Source organism: Neovison vison, chromosome 2 (genome assembly GCF_020171115.1).
Source record: "Neovison vison isolate M4711 chromosome 2, ASM_NN_V1, whole genome shotgun sequence".
Lineage (NCBI taxonomy): Eukaryota > Metazoa > Chordata > Mammalia > Carnivora > Mustelidae > Neogale > Neogale vison.
The window spans coordinates 95940372-95958938 of NC_058092.1; the positions used below are offsets into that span (position 1 = coordinate 95940372).

The window sequence follows — 18567 nt, forward strand, 5'->3', positions numbered from 1 at the left end:
AACAGCTCGGTTCAAAGGCCCTCCAATGGGGACATTGGGTACAAAGCTTCTTGGAGATCTTCAAAGTCCAAGCCATCTGATCCATTTGAGTACATGAATGACAAAATCCTGCCATGGATCACCCATCCAGATCTTTGGAAGCTTGTTGAAGGTAATCATGTTCTTAAACTCTAGTACATCTATGAAAACGCATTCCTTTGGCATGGGAGTCTAACTGGAAAGAGAGGGGGTATGCTCAGGATTTCATAAAAGCCCTGATCCAGGCAGGGCAGGGGGAAGTGCTCTTCTTACCAAATCCTGAGCCTTGATAAGATGTGGCACAGGACCCATACATATGAAAGGGCAATATTTTTTTTTTTCATAGAGGTGCTCTGGGATTTACCTGTGGCTCTGGGCATAGAGGTGGTAGAACAGAAGTGCATTAACTTTTGTTAAATGCCAATACAGCCTCGTCATTTGCTGTGTAAGATTTGTCTGGTGTTACCTCTTTCAATTCCCATGGCAGCCCTAAGGAGGCAGGAAATAATTAGTGCCTTTCTATAGATGAATCAAGGCTAAGTAACTTCCACAAAGTCATGTACCTAGTAAATGACACACCAGTACCTGTTGGAAACCAGTTCTGAGGGCCTCCAAAGGCTGTGTTCATTCCTCTACGACCAGATGAGAGAAGCTGGTACTTAAATCTGGAAAGTGGGATTTAGAAAGTCTATGTTCCTCTCCTTCTTCCACATTCTTTTTTTTTTAAGATTTTATTTTATTTATTTATTTGACAGCGAGAAATCACAAGTAGATGGAGAGGCAGGCAGAGAGAGAGAGAGAGGGAAGCAGGCTCCCTGCTGAGCAGAGACCCTGAGATCATGACCTGAGCCGAAGGCAGCAGCTTAACCCACTGAGCCACCCAGGCGCCCCTTCTTCCACCTTCTGAAGACACATCCATTCTCCAGCAGAACCCCTATTCTCTAGATCAGAGATTCTGAATCCTAAAATAATCCAAAACCAAGTCCTACTTTGAGTAACACATTATTTGGTAATATCCCTTTTATTATCCTAATTAAATTCATGGATAACATAACCTGTCATGCATAATTTCATAAATAATGCCATAATTGTAAAGGAGAAAAGTAATTTCTAATAAAATAATATGCATTTCAACATATAAATGCCCAGATGTGACTACTTTATAAGACAAGGAAGTAGTCAGGCTTTTGCACCATATAATAAACAATGAATAAGCCTAGCATTAAGAAGGCTAAATGTCATCTCATACAAGTGGTTTAGGAAAATAAAAAAAGCAGACTTATAAGTGGACATCAGAACAAAGACCAGTTTCAGAAAATTAATAACACTCCAGACTTACTGTTTCCTGATAACAAAAAGAGGTGAATAGTTTTAGGTAAAGTAGGGATAATACACAGCTAATTATAAACCAGTGAAGTAAAAAAAAAAGGAAAAGGAGTATGCCTATGTTATTTTTCAAATGTTAATGTGCTTCCTCTAGGATTGTCAGATTTTTAAAAATATTTTATTGGTCTATCATGCATACCAAAAAGGCCCAAATCATAACTGAACAGATTAAGGAAATATGCAAAGGGAACTCCTCAGGGTAAGCAGTATACCCAGTCCAAGAAATGGAACACCACTATCTCTCCAAAAGTTCTTCTCCTGTCCCTTCCCTTTTACTGTTTCCACCCTCCTTAAAAAGTATCCCCACTCAACTTCTAATACATAAATTAGTTTTGCCCATTTTTGGATATATGTAAATGTACTCATGCAGTATGTAAATGTCTAAATTATTTCATTCAACACTGTGAGATTGAGCTAAATTGTTACATGTGCAGGATTTTTTCCTATTCATTGCTATATAATATTCCTTCATATGAGTATTCCACAACTTGTTTTTCCATTCTACCATTAATGGGCATCTAGTTGTTCCAGTTTGGGACAGTTATGGATCACATTGTATTTAATGTTCTTATATATGCCTTTTTGTGCACAGTTGTATGCGTTCCTGCTGACTAAATACCAAGGAGCTGGAATTATTAGATCCTAGGGATGTCTACTTCAACCTTGGTAAATACTACCAAACAGTTTTCCGAGGTGAATCCATCAGTTTCCATTTACACTAGGAGTGTATTCAAGATTTCCAGCTGTTTCACATCCTAGCAGCCCCAAGTGTTAACTGTCTTTATTATTTTAACCATCTTGTGGGTAGCTCGTTGTGGTTTAAATTTCTAACTCTTTTATAACTACTGAAGTTCAGCACTTATTATACACTTACTGGTTATTTGTATATTCTTCTTTTTGAGTTTCCCTTTCAAGTATTTTACCATTTTTTTATTAAGTTGTTTTTTCTTATTGATCTGTAATTGTTGCTTTATATATCCTAGATCAACACTATCCAACAGCAATATAATGTGAGCAATGCGTTTAATTTTAAATTTCTAAGAACCACATTAAAAAGGTAAAAAGAAACATGTGAAGTTAATTTTACTACTGTTTTATTTAACCTGATATATCCAAAATATTATCATTTCAACATGAAACCGATATAAAATTTATTAACGCAATATTTTGTACTCTTTTTTTTTCATTCTAAGTCTTTAAATTCTGATGTGTACTTTACATTCATACAAATCTCAATTTAAATTAACCACATTTCTGGGTCCCTGGGTGGCTCAGTCGATTAAGCATCTGCCTTCAATTCAGGGAATGATCCCAGGCCCCTGGGATGGAGTCCAACATCAGGCTCCCTGCTCACTGGGGAGCCTGCTTTTCCCTCTGACTACTGCTGCCCTTGCTTGTGGTCTCTCCCTCTCTGTCAAATAAATAAATAAATAAATAATAGATTAACCACATTTCAAGTGCCAAGAGTTAATATGGGTAGTGACTTATGCATTGGATGGACACTGCAAGTCTTGATGCTCTTGTGCTTATGTCTTCCTCAACATCTTGGCTTACTTTCTCACTTTTCTAATGGTATCCATTTTTAGAATTATTACTTTGAAATATTTTCAAACCTAAAGAAAAGTTGTAAAGACAGTACAAAGAATTCTCTTACATATTTACCCTAATTCTTTGTTAGATGTTATTTCTCTCTCTGTCCTCTCTCTCACTCTCTCCACACACATACACACACACACACACACACACACATCCAGTTGCACTTTGAACACATGAAGTTAAGAGTGATTACTCCCTGTGTGGTTAAACATCTACCTATAACTTTTGATTCCCCCAAAGCTTAATAGTCTACTATTGATAAGAAACCCTACAAATAACTGAAAGTGCTGATTAACATGTATTTTGTATGTTATATGCATTAGACAATGTATTCTTACCGTAAGGTAAGCTAGAGAAAATAAAATGTTATTAAGAAAATCATAAGAGGGACGCCTGGGTGGCGCAGTTGGTTGGACGACTGCCTTCGGCTCAGGGCGTGGTCCTGGAGTCCCGGGATCGAGTTCCGCATCGGGCTCCCAGCTCCATGGGGAGTCTGCTTCGCTCTCTGACCTTCTCCTCGCTCATGCTCTCTCTCACACTCTCTCTCTCAAATAAATAAATAAAATCTTTAAAAAAAAAAAAGAAAATCATAAGAGAAAATATATTTATAATGCTGTACTATAAAAAATCTGCACGTAATTGGAACTTTTCATTTTTTCTCATCTGTCTCTCATGCTTTTTACACTGTATTCTCTTTTTGCATCTCCAAGATTCAAGTCTGAATATTTTCTTCTGATTCAATTCCCAATTCCTTCTCTTTTTTTCAGCTTTTACAACCTGCTGGTAAACTCATACCTTGCGTTCTTACTTTCAGAAATGGCACTTTTTATTTGCACAATTTTTATTTGGTTCCTTTTTATTGTTTCTAAAGTTTTCCAACTTATCATTTAATTTCTTGACTTACCAGCATTGTCCCCTTTGCTGAAATGATTTATTACTTAATTCAATAAATTTTTAAATGAGACAAAAATCTATATAAAACATGATGTCAAAAATAAAATCTGTTTATCCCATTCCATTAGACTGCTACAACAGAGCAGGTGGTTTCCCAGAATAATTCTTTTTATTTTTTATAAGATTTTATTTATTTATTGGAGAGGGAGCATGAGGAAGAGAGCACAAGACAGGTGGGAGGGGGGTTGTACAGAGGGAGAGGGAGAAGCAGACTCCCCACTGAACAGGGAGCCAGACCGTGGGATCTTGACCTGAGCCAAAGACAGACACTTAACCAACTGATCCACCCAGGGGACCCCAGAAAAATAATTCTTATAATGGCCCCATATGTAGTCAAATGAGGAGAGCTGATAAACTGTCTCATAAAACTTAAACAATCTCCATAAATATCAGGCATCCTTCTGATGTTACAACTATGGTTAGAAATCTGAGGGGTTTGAAGTGGCGGGGGGGTGGGAGGTTGGAGTACCAGGTGGTGGGTATTATAGAGGGCACGGCTTGCATGGAGCACTGGGTGTGGTAAAAAAATAATGAAGAATGTTTTTCTGAAAATAAATAAATTGAAAAAAAAAGAAATGTACATGATGGGAACTGCAAAATTCTTCAGGTCTTCATCAATAGTGGCCCCAATATAAAACTTTGTCTAAACATTCTGTGGTACTAGACCATCACCTGCATAGTTTCCTTTGTGTGTGAGCATCATTCAGACATCAAATCCTTGATAATCCTTAGAGCTGCCTAAGGTTCTGCCTTAACTCTTCAATTTCACCATTACACAATGCTTATATAAGAGATACATGTAGCATATGGACAGTCCATCTTTGTAGTATGTTTGGATTGGCTTTAATGAGAAGTTTATAATTTGCATCAATTGGGATGTTGGTGGACCCAGTGGTATGTTATATTAGTAACATGAACAGGAAGACTGACGGGAAATTTTCTCTTTCTTTAATACACTGGGACATTTATTGACTTTGTCTTTAGGGTGTGATTACCTTTTCTTTTAGCCTCTTACCTCAGAAGCCAAGGATTTGCTTGATGGCCACAAATTCCTTGCTTTCTCTTGCTTCCCATGTTTACCCTGCAGTCTGGAAGCTTCCTCCAAAATCGGAGCCAAGTACAGTTACTTTAAAGTCCATGTTTAATAACTCTAATCTCTAGATTTCCTTTGGGTCTATTTCCATTTTGGTTTTTGTGTGTGTGTGTGTGAGTGCTGTTTTATATTAAATGCCAAACATTTTTCATGAAAAACTGTAAAAATTAGTTGAAGCTTTGGATGATGTTATATTCAGAGACTATTTACTTTTTTTTTTTTTCTGGTGTATAGTAAGGGTAGAAGCAGATCACCTTAATACAGTTGGAGACTATGCAGATACAAAGGTGGATTTCAGGATATTTTTTTCTTTTTTGAGAGTCAGTTTATTTCTTATTTACTCTTATTCCTAAGAGTTTATCCCTTTTGGGCCCCAATTAAAAACCCAGGGTGTTTTCCAATCTCCCATCCTCCATGGCCAACCTAATTTTTGGTCCCCAGATTTCAGAGACACACATGTACAAAGTTCCATGCAAATTCTCTACTTCTCAGCCACTCTTTGATTAGATGTTCAAAGAGAACAGGAGCACCCACTGTGGCTCACAATTCTGGGTTTCCCCTCTCTCTGCATTCTTGGCCCTGTCTATCCTTTCTTCCGTGGTAAATCCTGATGTCTCCAAATATACGTATTTTATTTTGTCCAGCTTTTCTAGCTCTTCTCAGCTGGAGGATTAGTCTGAAGCAATCTAGCCCATCAATGGAGGAAATTAGGTGCCATCATATCAAAGTATTTTGCAAGACGTGTTTCATGTCACTGATAATGTAAACAGTAATTTCAAAATGCACAGTGGGTGTCTAGAAATATTACTATTTCCTGAAATATTAATGAAAGAGGAAATTGCCAAGTCAATACCAGTATTTTAATATTTTCTTTATCATCAGTTTTACTGCAATTATATTTTGAGTATTTTGAGTAGACAGAATGCTTAGAGCAAATTATACAATACTTTTGAGACCGTATCCTTATTCTATTTATAAGCTTTGTTTCTCACACAATCTTCTCCTATGTTACTAGGCTTTATGCATTATTTCTTGTAAAAAAAAATTTTCTCGGTGTCATTACCTATAAGTCAGGTACAACGAATTATTTTTGTAAGTCCAGCAGGACATCTGAATGTTATGTAGGACACGTGACAGTGCACTGTGTGATGGGACAATGAGCTGCAGGTGTTTGGCCTCCCTGGCGCAGTCACCAGGAGCATTCCCTTGGTAATTTTTAAAAAGATTTTATGTATTTATTTGACAGACGGAGATCACAAGTAGGCAGGGGGGCAGGCTTCCTGCTGAGCAGAGAGCTGGATGTGGGGTTCAACTCCAGGACCCCAAGATCATGACCTAAGCCGAAGGCAGAGAGGCTTAACCCACTGAACCACCCAGGCGTCCCCCACTTAGTAATTTCCAACAAGCAAAAGGCTTCCTCAAGTTTCCAAAATATCCTGTAGGACTCAGTATCACCTTTTTTGGAAACCCTACATTAAATGTATGAAATCATCCCTGTGGACAGTTCTAAGCCAGGGTGTGTGTGGATCCCAAGGTCATCATTAGAGTCCAAAGGGTAACATGGACCAGTCACACTGTAGATCTGCTGCCTCCCACCTCTGATAACTCCTAAAGCCATCCAAAACTCAAGAGAAAACAGATTGGTGTTAATATCCAGGACAGGTAAATGTAAAGAAGGTAAAGAAGTCAACATACACCATGACCTTTCTTCTTGGGTTAGGAAGGGAGTGCTCCTGAGGAGACTGAGTACCATCTTAATAATAACTACTTGCCTCCTGGGGCTAATAATACATTATATGTTAATAAAAAATTTTTAAATATAGACCAATAAAAACCCATGTATACACACACACACACACACACACACACAAAAGTTGGAATTGTCACCTTCCTGATTGCTCTCATCATGTTCTCTCAATCCTGCTCTTACCCAATAAAGAGGAATTATTATTCCCAATTTGGAGATAAGGAAACTGGGACTTAAACATTTAAGTGACTGCCCAAGATTTTTACAACTATTAAGCACTTCTGTGATTCCTCTGCAGTCCCTGCTCTACTCAAGGCTTCCAACTCTTTTAAATAAGCCTGGTGTGCCTGGGTGGCTAAGTCCTTAGGTGCTGGTTCAGGTCATGATCCCAGAGTCCTGGGATTGAGCCCCCCATCGGGCTCCTAGATGAGCCTGCTTCTCCCTCTCCCTGCTGCTTTTGCCCTCCGCGTCAGTATAATATTAAAAAATAAATAAATAAAAGCCTCGTGCGTGCCACGTTTAGAGGTAGAAGGGGGCAACCTGCGGAAAAATTGGTCTAAGAGGGGCCTTATAGGGGAATTGTCTGGGCTAAACTCCACTTAGTTCCCATTTCCCCTGCTGCAGGCGTTGTCCTGGGAGCGCACCCCACCCGCCACCACTGCCGGGGCTCTGTTTTCCTAGGTCCCTGATCCTGGCATCCAGATTTCGGGGCATTCTGAACCCAGTGTCCCGCTTCGGCAGCGCATTCCCGGTGGCCCAGCTTCCAAAGCCCTTCTGCTCAATCCCTGAGGTCCAGCAAACCCTCCACCTGCGCCCAGCCACAGGGCACACTGCTCTTCGCCGCGCACTTAGCGAGGCCGGAGACCCCTCCCACTGCGCAGGCGCGCGCGGAGCCCCTCCCCTTAGGTTCCCCTGCGTTCCCTTAGCAACGCGGTACACAATTGCTAGCCCGGCCACGCGCGCGATGTGTTTCGGCAAAGCGGGTGCGCGGGGCTGGGGTGGAGGAATCAAGGGTAGAGAGGGCAGGAGGAAGAGTGGGGAGGCTGGAGGGCGGGGGGACGCAGTCGTACCTTCCACCGGGTTCGGTCCGGTTTTTGTTCTCGATCGGGCCCAGTTCTGTCTCGGCCTCCCCACAACCTACGTGCCCCCGGGGCGCTCACTTAGACGAAGGGGCCTTCCTCACGTGGAGTTTCTGCTCTTCTTGATCCTCAGAGTCGCTGGTTAGTTACCCCTTTGGTACACGTCAACAGAGGAAGCTCTTTCCTCACTACCACCCCCAAAACTTGTTGGGGAACAAGTTTCTCCCTCTTCGAGGAGCGCCCCACAGAGGGCCTGGGTGTTACATAGCAGAAGATGTGAGTATACACCTTCCCTTGGGTGGGTCTCAGCGTCCTGTCTGCGAATACCCAGGTTCCGTGGAAGAAAATTTCGGTGGGATTTGTGATCTTTGGGCTGGCAACATGAGAAGGTGCCCTGGTCCTCTGCAGCCAGCTGTCAGGGCCAATGTAAGAAATTAAAAGACCCTTGCTCCCCACTTCCAACACCCTCCAAACGCAAGCCTTTCTAGCCTTTCTTCATGTAGTCCTCTATATAGTCCCCACTCCATCCTCACCTTCCGAAGCCTCCGAACCAATGCTTCGCGTTAGTCCAAACTGGGAATGTTGCTGTGCTGCGAGATCAGTTTGTGAAAGGCCATCAGACTGAGGGTGGGATTATGGCAAATTCAGCTCTGTGGGGCTTACAGGACGGGATTCACTGGAATGCACAGGAATGTCATTTATTCTGCCTAGGCAGCCACATTTCTTTGCAGACTGGTATACCGGTCTTCCTCGTAGAGTTGTTGCTATGGTCTTCACTCAGAGGAGTCAAAAAAGAAAGAGCAACTTCTGCAAAAGAGTCAAATAAGAACATTTGGAGTTCATTCTGTTTTGATGACTGTAATATTCTCTGTGTGTTTCCTTTCTTTCTTTCTCTCTTCTTTTTAATATACTACCTGAAGGTATATGGATTGGCATACAACCTCTCTAAGATCCCGACCAGTAAAAAAGGATATACTTTTGGTGCCAGAACAGCTGAGAGGTTTAAGGCGATCAACAAGGTTAGAAATGGCTTGAATGTGCTTAGATTTTCGTGTGATCCATGTCGCTACATGTATTTGCATTGGGAAGCAAAGCGGGGAGAGTGGGAAGTTACCAAAAAATGTGCCCTGAAATTCAAGGAAAATATTTAGACGAACACTATGAAGAAATCTATCTGGAACGTTTAGGGGTTAGCATCTCAAACGTGTAGGAGAGTCCTGGGAGCATGGAAAACAGTTCTTTTTTTTTTTTTTTAAGATTTCCAGATTTTTATTTCTGGAACTGTACACAAGGTATTAAAGTACAACAAATACAAAATAATGCTCAAAAAATCAGTGTTTATGTACAAATATTAAAATCAATGCAACAATAGCAACTTCCTCTTGAACATCTGTTACTAAAACTTGTTGTGATTGTCACTAATTAATCTCATACTCACAGGGTACTTGAGACAATTGCAATCACTGGTCATCTAAGAGGAATTTTAATATCTACCTAACAATAAAACTAATAGTTTCCTCCTTTTAGTGAAAAAATTAAGAACTTTTTAAAAAACATAGTAATGTCAATAAACAATCTCCTTGGTGGTCAGGTTTATTCATTAGTTTACATTCTTGAAAGAAATGGTATCAAGACCATTTCTTTGGGGCTGACACAGCTTATGTTTAAGTACCAAAGCTTTGTTTCTATATATCCTTTTATCTTGCCACTTAAAAAACAAATTGCTACTTTTGAACCCTTTGGTTTTCAAGTCTAAAATTCTTCAGTACAGGATCCTAATCAGTTGTTGGATATTTTTCTGACACTGGAGCTCCAAGAGAGGGGTACTGGCTCTAAAGAGTCTCCGAGTGGGATGGTGGGGGCAGCAGGTGCAACAAGTCACTTTGGTCCTTTACCTCCTGCTGATCTCTTTCTACAGCCTCAGTGTATGTGTGTTTCAATAGCTGAATCCCATGTTTATCTTGGTTTTCTCCCTACTGTAGCCTTATATCTATAGCTGGGGTGGTAAAACTATAGCTGATACATGAACAGAAAGAGGATGAGTCGGTTTTCTTTAATTAGAGCCTTTATAAGTATATATCTCACCCTCTAACATGTTTATCTTTTTCTGACAAACAGGACACGATGCTTTACCCAGGCATGTACCAGGCTGCAAATCCTCAGGAGCAAATACACAAACAAAATTTTGCTCCATTCAATGCCTTATTGCCTCGATTTAAGACATACTCAAAGGACAATTCTTATCCTGGGTATGTCTTCTCTCTTCAGGAGCATTTCATCAAACAGCAATAGGAAAGGATGCACAAAGGAGGGGTTCCATCCAAACCATGCCTCTGAATAAGAAACCACCCACCCACCTTTAAAGAGCCAACCTCTGACCTTCCAGATCTCCGGCATCATAGAATTCTAAATCCTAGTGGTTCAGTCAATCAATAGTCACCAATGTGCCAGGCACTTCCAAGGGATCCAGAGGTTTTGTATTAAACCCATTGCACAAGGCTCCTCATTCCTTGCAAATTACACTGCCAAATCTGGACAGATGAGAAGCAAGTACACTTTTTTAAAAAATCAGTGGTAATAAGGACAGTTACCATATAATTTAGCAGTCAGACAGTGACCCTTCTGAAAGTGTGCTTACTAATTATGGCAAGACAGTAGCCATGAGCTAGGACTGTCACAGGCATACTGGGCAGTGTGGTGACCCAGTGATGCACTGTGAAGACAGTGAACAAGGTGGTGGTGATGGGATGGATGGCGCCACTTTGGTAAGAATGTCCAGAAAGGTCTTTAGGGGAAATGACACTTGACCTGAAGTCTGAATGACGAGACTGAGCCAGCCTGTGAAGATCTGGGCCAGAGGGCTTCCTAGGAAGGAGGAGCTACAAGTGCAAAGGCTGTAAGCTGGGGAGGAATGAGTGGGAGGAATAAGGGGGAGGCTGGTGTGGCTAGAGTGTGGTGAGCAGAGAGGAACTGAAGACAGAGCAGGAGGGCGGGGGCTGAGCACGTGGCCCTTGTAGACCCAGTGTTTCAGGAAGCCACTCAGCATGGGTGGAACTTCGGGGCAAAGAGTCAAGGTCTTTTTTGGTTCATGAGAAATGCAGGGATCAGTGAATGAGTGTAACTTTCACCAGGCTACATTAAGGAAGTGGAAGTGTTGAATCATGGCCCCCGTGTTGATTCTAAGTACAATTTCTTTCTTTCTTTTTTTTAAAAGATTTATTTATTTATTTATTTGACACAGAGAGAGAGAGAGCAAGAGACACAAGCAGGCAGAGCAGCAGAGGGAGAGGGAGAAGCAGGCTCCCCACTGAGCAGGGAGCCCAATGCGGGGCTGGATCCCAGGACCCTGGGATCATGACCTGAGCTGAAGGCAGTCGCTTAACCAACTGAGCCACCTAGGTGTCCCTAAGTACTATTTCTAACACAGCGAAAAGTCTACACCAAAGACCAACTGTTATGAACAATGGCAATTATAATATCATGCCACCTCCGTCAAACTTTAACTGGTCCTGAGATTGCTGATTGAATAATCATCACTCTTTACTCTCAGTTTCAAATTATGGGCAGTACTTGCTCACGATGGTGGTAGACTCTTTTCTCACCCACCCCTCCTGGGATCTCAGCCAAGGATACTGGGTTGCAGAAATATTTTTCAAACCAGAATTGATTTTAATCTTAACTGGGATGTCAAGACTAAATATATATATATATATATATATTTTTTTAATTTTATTTATTTGAGAGAGATAGATAAGGGGAGGGAAGTGGGAGAGGGAGAATGGGAGAGGGGGAAGGAGAAGCAGGTTCCTCTCTGAGCAAGGAACCCAGTGTGGAGCTCAGTCCCAGGACCCTGGGATCATGACGTGAGCCAAAGGCCGAGCTTAAGTGACTGAGCCACCCAGGCGTCCCAAGACTAAGTATCTGTAATACTCACAGCTAATCAGAAATACATTAAGAGGCAAGGAAACCCCACAGTTGCCCCACATTAGAAAGCTAAGTGGCCTGTTGACTTTTCTCAAAGAATTAGGCCAAGTTCAGGGATAGCTGTGGTACTGATGGAGTTCGCATATGGTTACTAAGTCATTACACATGATGCTTAAATTTTTATTTCTAGCCCTGGCACATACAACCCGGAGATGAGGCCACCCCCCAAAATCACTTGGCCAATGAAATTTGGATCTCCAGACTGGGCTCAGGTTCCATGTCTACAGAAAAGAACCCTAAAAGCTGAGGTAAGAAGACTTGAATTTATGTAGAGCCCTCTGTCTGGTACTTTCATATGTATCAGGAATTCTTATCTAGAAAGAGCTGCAGGAAGTCCTTGCTCCCCTGACAGTATATGTTTGTGTGGTTTTGTGCAGATATGCATATGAGAACCCTTTTGGAGAGTTGCCCAGTTTCGTTAGATTTTTATAGGTGGCTATGACTGACAAAAGTCGCATTTTCTTACTTAATCCTCAAATAATGTTCTGGTACAGGAACAGGACAATTATATCTTGGTGACAGAGAAGGGAAATCAGACTCTTATAGATTAAGTGACCTGTGCAAGCTGACAACTTGAATCTAGATCTTGTGACTCCTAAGCCAGTGCTCTTTCCATATACCACTAGAGTATCAGATCATGAGGGAGCTATAGAGCATTCTGGTAAGAAGATGGATTCAGGGGACAGACTGCCTGGCTTCAAATACTAGCTCCCATATTGCCAGCTGGGTGATCTCAGGCAAGTTTTCTAAGCCACAGTTTTCCTTCTTTAAAAGCAGAGAGAGTCAGTTATCATATGGTTTCACTTATTTGTGGAGCATAACAAATAGCATGGAGGACATGGGGAGTTAGAGAGGAGAAGGGAGTTGGGGGAAATTGGAAGGGGAAATTGGCCCATGAGAGAATATGGACTCTGAAAAACAATCTGAGGGTTTTGAAGGGGCAGGGGGTGGGAGGTCAGGGTACCAGGTGGTGGGTATTATAGAGGGCACGGATTGCATGGAGCACTGGGTGTGGTGCAAAATGAATACTGTTATGCTGAAAATAAAAAATAAAAAATGGATATTATAATAGAATCAATTTGATAAGGTCTTAAAGATCAAGCTAATGTAGAAAAGCATTTAACATAGTACTTATAATGTAATAAATGTTCAACCCACATGAGCCATCATAATTCCAGAGGTGATGTTTTTTAAGAGGAAATTTGAGTTAATTCCACAACTATTTTAAATGCCTAACATATCAACGTCATCACGCTAGACCTCTGAGTAACATTCAGGAATCAGGTGCATAATCTTTGTTTTTGAGAAGCTTACCAGGAATTCTGGGAGACAGGGAGATGAGAGAGAGCAGCTGTACATTGACAGAATCCTAAGACTTGGCTCCTACGGGGTGGGCTTCAGCTATGATGTGCACTTCTATTTTGCAAGTCAGGAAGACCAGAGGCAGAGGGTTCGCATCAGAATATTGACCCAAACAATATTCCTTCATTGCAGTTGTCCACCGACAAGGACTTCAGAAAGCACCGGAACCGTGTGGCCTACCTAAGCCTGTTTTACAATTGAGGTGCTGTGACTACCTTCACGCGCCCCTCCTGACCACAGATCTAGGACTGAGGACAGGGCTGCTCTTCTCCCCTGCACTGCTGTGCTCGCTTGTCTGCCAGCATGGGACCGAGGGAAGGAAGGGGCTCCTAACTCCTATGTGAGAACAGAAAGACTACATCAGAGTGTTCTGTGTCCATGTGCTGGTTTGTCATGTACATATGTAGATGGGCCTGGGGGGTCCTACCCAATGTTCAGTGCGGTGGCTCCATTTTACTGAAATACTCATGAGTCTCTGTCCTCACGCTCTAATTCCCAGTCTTATGTGTTCTACCATGAGCCCTGGGGACAGGGACTGTTAGCCTCACCATTGACTGGATGGTCAATTTGGATTGGATTGAATGGCCACCTTGGACTTATTCATGGGCTTGCTATACTCAGAGGGTACTGACAGGCAGGGTAAACATTTATTTTTAAGAAAACTCTCCAGATTTCTGAGTTTCTGAGTTTCTGGCATGCAATGGGAAGGTCAAGAATTTGTTCCCTTTCCCAGACTGATATTAAACTCACTGGATCAGAAATTCCCCACTTCCCATTACCTCATCTATGTCATTTGTCAGTCATCATGTTAATTGAGTTCCTACCATCTGTCAGGAAGAGTGGCAAGGACTGGGAGTATAGCAGGAATTAAAATAACCTCATCTCCTGGTCTGGAAGCCACAGAAGCAATGTCCTGCTGTATATATATTCCGGGACTGTCTGACTTGCTGGAACACACCCTCTAGGCCCTGGAAATGCTCTTTTGTGGTTCCTTTAGCACTTTCTAGCAATCCTCAGGGAGCCTCACTTTTATATTCTGGACCTTGAGCACATGGAAAAGGGAGAGAAAGCAACAGTGTGAAAAACCAGAGGTCTAAAGTCCTGTGTGGGGGTGGGGGGGGAGTGTCGGGGGACAAGAGAGAAATGGCATGGAAAAATCCAAACTGAGCCTTGGCCCATTAAAGCTGGGGGCTGGATCTCTGCTCCCTGCTCCTTGCTGAAGAGACAAAACAGCTAGGGTCTGTGTGACTTAGCAGCTCAAAGCAGCACCATCCCATCTCGGCTGCCGTCCAGCACAAAGCTTGGGGTCCGAGGCCCTCTACATAAGGTCTGAGCCTAGAGGGGCCTCAGTGTCTCTGTGAAAGGGGAAGAGCTGCAGAAGGCAGAGTACCAGAAATCCAGCCTAAAGCCTGCTTCCGGGTCTACATTTGTCCATTCCTGAGCCCCACCCCCCACTAACCTCCCAGCCTATTTTCTTGGCAGAGCCCCCACTTGCTGTGGCCAACTTCAGAGAACTCATGACACATCAAATCTTCTCAACAAGGTAGTATTCTTCTGCACATGGCTTTGATGGAGAATGACACATGGAAGCAGGCCTCAATCAAAACTCCTACCATCATGGCCAAAAAGCAGATTTTGAGATTTCTGGTGACATTTGCGTCGTAAGAGCTGGGTCAAAGTGGAACTAAGAAAAGGGGAAGCCAAGACCTCCCCACTACTGGTTGGCTCTAAATTCTGGATTTAGGGGTGAGATACAAAGGGGTCTTTCATTCTGTTTAGGTCTTTCAGCCATGACTATGAGCCCAGGAAAATGGACAGAGTTCTAGAGCAGAAGCTCTAACAGGAACAAAGGATATGCCTCCAGGAACAAAGGAAATTGAGTCTCCACAGAAGCTAGAATGTGGGGGACCCCAGCTGAAGGCTAGGGAACAGCAGAGGAGCCTGCCAGCAGATCCCTCTTCCTCAAATATCTGATCATCGGTCTCTCCTCCACAAAAACCAATATGGGTTCCCTTGACAGAAGAATCAAGTCCGGACATTTCACAAGGTCCTGCCCATCTGACCGCAGCCCAGCTTGGCTGCCTCCTCTCCTGCTATCCCCTCCAGGTACCTTGTGTCCACCTGCTGGCATTTCCTGCTGCTCTACAATTGCACAAACTCTCTCCAGCCTCTCTGCTTGTCATTAGGCCAGTTTCTGCATGAGATTCCTTTTCTAACTCTCTCTACCCAGTGAGTTCCTACACATGCTTCAGGGTGAAATATAACAGGGTTTCCTTTGTGATACCTTCCTCTTGCCTGCTGCTCTCAGGCACCTTTCCCTGTAATAGTCACTGTCACTTGTATTACTGTGAATTTGGTTATAGCAGACATTGCTAAGGACTTGTTGTCATAAGACATGTCAGATCTGGGGACGTAAAGAGAAAAATGAACAATCTCTTCCTCTTGATCATAATGAGTTGGGAAGAGAGACATGCCATGGGTACAATACAGTGTGGTGTGTAGTGAAACGTCAGACGTAGAAGGTGCTGTGGGGGGAGGGAAGGAGGAGTAATGACCTCTCATAGTGGGTGGGAGGGGAGGCAGAGGACATACAGAAAGATCCAGGGATCAGGGAAGATTTTACTTACACAAAGAGATTTCAATAAATACTTTATGAGTAAATTAACAATATTTCATCAGTGATAATGGCACAAGTAGTAAATGGAAAGAAAACTCAGAACGTGTTTTACAAGTAGAACCCAAATATAGACTGGGTTCCATGTGACCACTTTCTGCATGAATTCATGTTTAAAAACCATGTTACAGCTGCCCAAAACAAAGAGAAATTCCAATCTTTATATCTCTTACAGAACATTAAAAAGTCTCTGACTTGTAAGCATAGACAACATTTCTCAAAATCTTCATCCTACGCTCCCCTCCAAGACGTTGCTGTGGAACATTTCCCCCAATAAACTCCAAATTCCAAATCTCAATATCACCTCTCCTATCCATAGTTTCTTCCCCTTCCCTCTTCCCTGTTACCTTCCAACTTTTTAAAATTTAGTTTGCTCCTCGTTCCTTTTACATTTTTTGACCCACTAGCATCATCTTCCTCTCTCTCTTTCTCTCTCTCTCTCTGTATGTTTTTCTGTCCACAGACCTTCAGTTTCTACCACATAATATACAAGAATCAGACAGGCAAGATCTTTACTACTGTGGTGGGGACAGAGTAACATATTGCAAGATGGGGAACACTCCCATATTAATAAATTTTGTCCCCATCCTACAATGATAGACAAGGCAGAACAGACCATAAGCTGTGGACAGCTTCTGTTGGGTGTTATTTTCTAGAATCCAGGAGCAGACAGAATTGCTAGCTCTGGCCTCACCAATACCATATGTTGTTCCCATGGCTGCATTTAGTCCCTGCTGGTGAATTTTAGGTTACTCACGATAACCTGAATTTGGTGTATCTTGGTGCTGAGAACTTTCTAGCAATTATATCTCTATCTGAAGATAGAGATATAATTGAGGCCAACCACCACCAGAGCGTGAATAGAGGTGATACCGAGGCAGGAAGGGTGGCTGAAGGGGAGGGGATGAATTGGGGCTGAGCTGAGCTCCCTTCCCTTTGACAGAAAAGGCTGTGCTTCCCATGAGAGAAACACAACAGAAAGAGAAAGGAATGACCAGAGTTCAGACATTATCCAACTCTATAAGATCAATTCCATTGTGTGTTGGTGGAGGGGAATGATGCAATGATGTAGGAAAATGTACACCTCCATTCACCACTATCACTCCCACACATCTAGATGGAGAATTCTTTGCATCTTTCTTCCCAGGTACATCCTTCTAATTACATTTCTTGCAAGAATTTTGGGTCCCAGAGCAGTACCCGTTTTTACCTCCCTAAAGGTGGCATTACTGCATTAGAAGAACCCACTGCCGATGATTGTTCATAACCTACTGTCGATTGCAAGTTCAGGCACTGGGCTTGCTTCAGACAGGAAACATGCTCACAAGCAATGGGCTGATAGAAAATTCCTAGTGAGCCAACGTCATGTCTTATTTGTCATCACGTGCCTCTGTTCCATTCACAAAGCAGACTTTATCATATAGCAACACGATAAAAAAAATTAGTACATTGATCTGGATCTGGTTTTAACAGTAACTGTATGATTGCCCATCCACACCTCACTTTCTTCCACTGTAAAATGGGATTGGGTTTCAAAACTCAAAAGCTTTCAGGCCCAGGCAGATAAAGTCATATGTGAGCAGGCTGAGAGCACCCATAGTGAGTAGGGAGGAATGGGTCTGTAAAAATACCCCATTTAATGAAAAAAATTCATTAAAACTGTGATGCTGTCTCAAGAAGAACCACCATTTTGTCATCTGAGCTGGCCTCAGACCACCAGTTTGAAATGTTCTCTAAGATTTCTCTTTCTTCTCTAACTTTCAAGAATGGAGAGAAGAATGTGTTAGAAGAGAGAGTTCTGGGAGGGCTGGTCACCTCCACCAGAAAGTAGGTGCTACTGTGTCCTTAATCTCTGCACTGTGGATCCTCACTCAGGGAGCTCTGCCCTGTGTTCTCACCCATTGGTCAATTCAAAGATCCCCCAAAGAACTGTTGCTAACTTTCAGTTTAGAATAAACCTTTTTTTAATGTTCATTTAGCCACATCATTAGTTTTTATGTAGTGTTCAATGATTAATTAGTTGCATATAACACCCAGTGCTCATCACAATACGTGCCTTCCTTAATGCCCATCACCCGGCCACCCCATCCTTTCACCCCCCCACCTCTGAAACCATCAGTTTGTTTCCCCCAGTGCATAGTCTCACAGTTTGTCTCCCTCTCTGATTTCTCCCCCTTCAATTTTTCCTCCCTTCCCCTATGATCCTCCATGATATTATATTCCACATATAAGTGAAACCATATGATAATTGTCTTTTTCTGGTTGATGTATTTCCCTTAGTATAATCCCCTCCAGATCCATCCACACTGATGCAAGTGGTGGGTATTCATCCTTTCTGATGGCTGAAGAATATTCCATTGTATATATGAGCCATATCGTCTTCATCCATTCATCTGTTGAAGGGCACCTCGGCTCCTTCCACAGTCTGGCTATAGTGGACATTTGCTGTATGAATGTTGGGGTGCATGTGCCCCTTCTTTTTACTACATCTGTATCTTTGGGGTAAATACCCAGTAGTTCAACTGCTGGGTCATAGGGTAGCTCTATTTTTTAACGTCTTGAGGAACCTCCACTCTGTTTTCCAGAGTGGCTGCACCAGCTTGCTTTCCCACCAATGGTGTACAAGGGTTCCCCTTTCTCCACATCCTCACCAACATTTGTTGTGTCTTGTTAA

At 42.3% G+C, this 18567-nt stretch overlaps 1 protein-coding gene across 2 annotated transcripts; it reads left to right on the plus strand.

Moving 5' to 3' along the window:
• PIFO (primary cilia formation) lies at positions 1–13587 on the plus strand. 2 transcript variants are annotated; one of them, XM_044236475.1, is made up of 6 exons: positions 7740–7777; positions 8007–8149; positions 8794–8892; positions 9992–10122; positions 11988–12105; positions 13352–13587. In XM_044236475.1, the coding sequence occupies exons 1-6, from the start codon at positions 7759–7761 to the stop codon at positions 13418–13420; spliced, it is 579 nt and encodes a 192-aa protein (XP_044092410.1). In that variant the 5' UTR covers positions 7740–7758; the 3' UTR covers positions 13421–13587. The 2 variants fall into 2 exon arrangements, with proteins under 2 accessions (XP_044092411.1, XP_044092410.1); XM_044236476.1 differs by lacking the exons at positions 7740–7777; positions 8007–8149 and adding an exon at positions 1–151.
• The last annotated feature ends 4980 nt before the right edge of the window (positions 13588–18567 follow it).